Source organism: Mercenaria mercenaria, chromosome 11, assembly GCF_021730395.1.
Source record: "Mercenaria mercenaria strain notata chromosome 11, MADL_Memer_1, whole genome shotgun sequence".
Classification (NCBI taxonomy): domain Eukaryota; kingdom Metazoa; phylum Mollusca; class Bivalvia; order Venerida; family Veneridae; genus Mercenaria; species Mercenaria mercenaria.
Window position 1 is genome coordinate 2,376,836 of NC_069371.1, and position 6,000 is coordinate 2,382,835.

The 6,000-nt window shown below is 33.6% G+C and overlaps 1 protein-coding gene across 1 annotated transcript in view; it reads right to left on the bottom strand.

Moving 5' to 3' along the window:
- Positions 1 to 5,438, bottom strand: part of LOC123532914 (zinc metalloproteinase/disintegrin-like) — a 33,410-nt gene extending 27,972 nt beyond the window's left edge. The window contains exons 1-3 of the mRNA XM_045314526.2: positions 5,300 to 5,438; positions 3,296 to 3,507; positions 220 to 306 (exon numbers count right to left, since the gene is read on the bottom strand). Coding sequence (XP_045170461.2) covers positions 220 to 306; positions 3,296 to 3,507; positions 5,300 to 5,375 — 375 coding nt within the window. The 5' untranslated portion in view covers positions 5,376 to 5,438. The remainder of the gene's footprint in view (positions 1 to 219; positions 307 to 3,295; positions 3,508 to 5,299) is intronic.
- Between the last annotated feature and the right edge of the window lie 562 nt (positions 5,439 to 6,000).

The window sequence follows — 6,000 nt, forward strand, 5'->3', positions numbered from 1 at the left end:
TTCGCCCTGAAAATGGTGTTTTCTGCCTACAGAGATTTCATATCAAAACATTCATTCAGCATTACATATAATACTTTTATTACAATGACAATGGGATGTCATTGTCATGGTGTGTGTTATGCAAGAAACCAATATTTTACTTTTACATTAAGATGACTCTTTCTTAAATTCAAAAATATGCGCAAACTGTGACAGAAATAGAAAATAATACAGCCTCACCAACTTCAATGTCGAAGATACATGTTCTTTAACTTTTGTTGCCATGACAGTCGCATATGGTTCCAGCGAAAGGTAATATCCCACAGCCTAAACGGAAAACAAAGAAAAGAAAAATTACATACAACGAATAAGGTATTCTCTGAACTGATCTGTACTTGCAATGTGCTAAAATAGCTTGAAGGAGCACACATTGTTTAAAACAATGCGAGCAACATATTAGCCTCTAGTTAGCTCGACGTTGTGGTTGAGCGGGTATTACCCACTGTCATTATACATAATTTAGACGGGCATAACATTCATTTGAAGACATATCAAAAATCTGTGACCAGTTCTTTCAAGCATGGAATAGTGTATAAATTACAGGAATACAGTATTTCATACAAGTGTACTATCCCCTGATCAATTAAACATTTGGATGGGGTTACACATAGCTTTAAACATTGGTAAACAGTAATGACTGGTAAGATACTTTACTCCCAGTACTGACCTATACCTTTGTTTGATCCGATGTTCTGTGATCAGTTTTGTGTTATTTAAAAACATTTCACCAAATATATAGGTTTATTTACCCTTTTGATATTATACTAGAAGGTCATAGTGGTCCAAGGAAGCTAGAATGAAAATGGCTCTTTGTCCTCATTTTTAGCTAAAATTAGTCGAGTGCCTCCATTTGAATCAATTTAACAAAGAACTTTATAAGAATGCTACAGACCAAGTCTGATAAAGATGCATCAAGCAGTTCATGAAAAAGTGTTAAAAATGGTTCTATTTTTAGCTCTATTGGCCCGAAATTGGTACTATGTGTCCCTGTATGAATAAAATGAAGAGAGAACCTCATAATAATGTTACAGACCGAATGTCGTGAAGAATCAAGCTGTTACAGACCAAGTTTCGTGAAGATCAAGCTGTTACAGACCAAGTTTCGTGAAGAATCAAGAAGTTACAGACCAAGCAGTTTCGTGAAGAATCAAGCTGTTACAGACCGAATGTCGTGAAGAATCAAGCTGTTACAGACCAAGTTTCGTGAAGAATCAAGCTGTTACAGACCGAATGTCGTGAAGAATCAAGCTGTTACAGACCAAGTTTCGTGAAGAATAAAGCTTAAGCTCTAATTGCTTCTGAAAGGAACCAAGAGCCCCCATTCGAGAAAAAACTGAGAGAGAACCTTACAATAATGCTACCGTACTAAGCCTGGTGTAATTCTGAGCGGTGTCTTGTAAGAAACTATTTATGTGTATTGTAGACGAAAGATAAACGATGGGCCATCCTACTATACTGATAGCTCACAATGAACCTTCGGTTCACGCGAGCTGAACAACGATACAAACTTTTATGTCAGCGAAGAAAATTTCATAAAGCGTTATACGCCACTTTAAATGTCACAATGCCATAATCATGGCAGGAAACTACATCTTTTTACGATTTTTGATTACCTACATGTTCCTTTAAACTATAAGTCGGAGATGTGAAACCTGGCTCAGAATGGTCATTTTACAGTGTCGGCGACTTATGACTTAAGAGCTTGAATGATTGCCAAAGATGTATGCAGAATTCGAAAACATTTGGTCAGATAGTTTTGAAGCAACATGCTTTCACAAATGTATGTAATTTCAACTAGCCAGTTATACTGGTATCAACTATATCTCCACGAGTAACTGATAACTTTTTCACGTGAATCAGATGCGGATGACGAATGACTTTAAACGCAAATATTTTAGTCGACTCGTTGCCATGTCAGAGAGAACTTAGACCTTGAACTCCAAATCTCTTTATTTGTATTCATGCAGGGAGTTGTGTCGAGCTTTTCAATCCTAGGAAAAAGCTATTTTCATCGAATCTTTTAATAACGCAGGTATATTATAAAAGTAATTATTGCACAATTTAATGATGCAGCATTTACTTAGAGTTTGATATTTTGACAAGCAGAAGTCTGAAAGGTGCTTAGCAATTCATATATTCGTAAAACTTCATCCCAATGAAATTTAATTGAAAAAATGAATCAAAGCTTTTCCTATAAGAAAAAAAAATGAAACATTTGGTCTTGCCTAATGTTACTGCTATACTCCAATCATATTAACTACCAACGATCAGGCAAAATCATATTGATCCGGAAATGTGAACTGGCTGACCCGATCGGAGTAATCAGTATCAAAATAAACTCACGATATCACTCTAAGGGACGTCGGGCATACGAAGAAATACTTTCGGAGAGCTTTAGTAATGGAATTGTGAACAAAGTGTCACAGGTTTCAGGACGATTTCTGTGTTATTTCCAGTCATTGAAAACAAATGTAGGTTAGAATTTCACGTAAAAACAAACAAATTTCATGTCTTTCCATAACGTATAATCTGCAAAGCTTTCTTTAGAAAGGTAACATTAAATTTCTGATATCTTTCTGATACTTTTCTTTTCTGTGGCACGATCTAGAGGTCGCTCCTTTCAAACGGGATGAAAATTGTCGTCGCGCTTTGTTCTTTATAGTACATGTTACTTCAATTTATGCTGCAGATAATAAAAATGGATGGAATTTATTCATGTTTGACGTAAACTTTGTACAAATTGTCCTTGTCTATAATATGAAAAAGAAAAAATAAATTTTGATGTTTCAGCAGGAAAAGCTAACATGTGATAAAAGCAATATCACATTTGCGCCTTTCCACATTGAATTTATTAAACTCGTTGAATAAAATGGATAAAATGCTCGACAGAGCCTCGTATTTAATTATTCTGTTCAACTCGTTTGATAAATTCAGTATGAAAAGAGACTCATGTTGTATCATCTATTATGTCCTGTGTGTCTTTGTAACGTCCTAAGACGTTCATTTTTATTTACGCGCGTTTTTTTCCAGTGCTCAGATTAAAGTTGTTTGCAAAATACACATTTCAATGTAAACAAGACGAAAAAAGAAAATGTATGCTATTTCGATTTTGTAGATACGGAATATTTGAGATTTTCACTCGTGCTACGAGCTTGTAAAAATATAGAAATTGTCTCACTTAGATATAGTCCATATTCGTATAAAAACCAACACATCCTCTATAAACACTGTCACTATATAAAACTAAATGAAGTACCTCCGTATCATTGATATCTTGATAGATTAGTCTTCCATTTCTGTGCACAGATATAGGAACATCTGACTGTATGTTCCTGTTCCTTTCCATCAACAGCGACACATTCTCGTCTGCTCTGTGAAGAGTGATCTGCATCCAGTCTGGCATGCTTGCCTGATTACCTCGAAATTCGCCATTTGTACCTGCATCCCGTATTGTGACAGCTACAGGTTCTAATTATAGACATAAAAATGAAATTATACTTCGTCTGAACTATTCATGAGATATGTTTTACGCACACACAGTTGTCTTTGTTTTTCCGTGAAATATGAATGCCCACTGATATTCAGGCCTCATGTTCCCAAAACATTATCAGTTTCATTCTTGTTAGATAATGAACATTTTTCACATATTTATGAACTGCATGATTAAAGGTGAGTGCTATGTTTGATGACTATTTTCAAGTGGCACTTCAATATCTATGAATATCAGGTAAGTTTTCGTTATCAAAATTTCAGTCTCAAACTACGTCGAGACTGAAGTATGTTTTGTGACCATTGGCCCTGACAGTAATTGCTAAAATAGCTTAATAATCATTGGCCCTGATAGTAATTGCTAAAATAGCTTAATAATCATTGGCCCTGACAGTAATTGCTAAAATAGCTTAATAATCATTGGCCCTGACAGTAATTGCTAAAATAGCTTAATAATCATTGGTCCTGGTAGTAATTGTTAGAATAGCTTAATAATCATTGGTCCTGGTAGTAATTGCTAAAATAGGTTAATAATCATTGGTCCTGGCAGTAATTGCTAAAATAGCTTAATAATCATTGGCCCTGACAGTAATTGCTAAAATAGGTTAATAATCATTGGCCCTGACAGTAATTGCTAAAATAGGTTAATAATCATTGGTCCTGGTAGTAATTGCTAAAAAAGCTTAATAATCATTGGCCCTGACAGTAATTGCTAAAATAGCTTAATAATCATTGGTCCTGGTAGTAATTGCTAAAATAGCTAAATAATCATTGGTCCTGATAGTAATTGCTAAAACAGCTTAATAATCAATGGTCCTGGTAGTAATTGCTAAAATAGCTTAATAATCATTGGCCCTGGTAGTAATTGCTAAAATAGCTTAATAATCATTGGTCCTGGTAGTAATGGTAGTAATTGCTAAAATAGCTTAATAATCATTGGCCCTGACAGTAATTGCTAAAATAGGTTAATAATCATTGGTCCTGGTAGTAATTGCTAAAAAAGCTTAATAATCATTGGCCCTGACAGTAATTGCTAAAATAGGTTAATAATCATTGGTCCTGGTAGTAATTGCTAAAATAGCTTAATAATCATTGGTCCTGGTAGTAATTGCTAAAATAGCTTAATAATCATTGGCCCTGATAGTAATTGCTAAAATAGCGTAATAATCATACGATATCGTGCAATTTGACTTACTTCACATTCATTCTGCTATCGTATCCCTGTTATTGATAATCGTATAAAGTTTTGATTAATTTATTAATTCTAAAACAATATATTTGTGCCTGTACTTTAGAAGTGTCTATCTCAACATATATAAAGTTTTCCCCAAATATCTTAATGGGGTCGGTGTGCTGAAGTTCCTGTTGGAATATTTTTCTGCAAGTCATTTTCAAAAATGCAGTCAGGTACAATTGCTTTATTTAACTTCAATTAACCGTAGTAAATGCAATGTATTGAACCACATTTTTAAAATTGATTGATATACTTGTATTAAAATAGATATAAACCTGTGATGGCATATTTTGATTTTGCAGTAATTTTGATATCTTATTATCAACAGCTTTTCTAAATATGTGTAAAATATCAAATGTTATAAAATAATTAAAAAGATAACAAAAACTGTTGCGTTGGAAGATACCTTAAGTTCGATGAAACTTGAAAAATCTGATACAAATATAGTTAGACCTAAAGTCCTAATTTACTTCTGTCAATTACATTCCACTAGTTCATGTTAAATCATAAATATCCGAATACATAAAACACAAATACCTGATTGAGCCAAAACATAACTGTTAAGTCCAACTACATTCACAAAAATTGTTGCAAAAATGCAAACATTCAACATGTTAAAATCAGTGTTATATCATGTAAACTTATCTTAATAACCTTTATCTTGTAATCTACAAACTCAAATGGTTCTGCATTCAGTGGAATATTGCGCCGTTTTATACTAACAGCTTATCTGCTCATATCCAATCAGAATAGAAAACAAAGACTGTCAAAGTGGCCTTATGTCGCTCACCTGATATTGACTATCTCGCCTTAAATATATATAAGTCACACTGTATCATGAACGGTAACAATTGTGTTAAGTATTCACACATAAATGCTGAACCAACACAAGAAATCAGGATGTATAAGCTCTGCGAACTTGACTTGAATAATTAAGAAATGAGTCAAGAAACGCCGTTATCATTTGTATTTTACCACTCCATTACTCCACTCAAAGATTTATTATATTTCAGATAAATAAAGACACTAAGAATCATCATACAAGAAATTCATCTCAGAGCTAAAGCAATTTTAGGATTTCATTATACTATCTCGTGGCCTTTCCCAACTGATGATTAGTTATTTACAAGACTTTTTTCTGACAAGAAAAACAAATTGAAAATACATGTATCTGACAAGAAAAAAATATATGAGCCACACCATGAGAAAACCAACATAGTGCATTTGCGACCAGCATG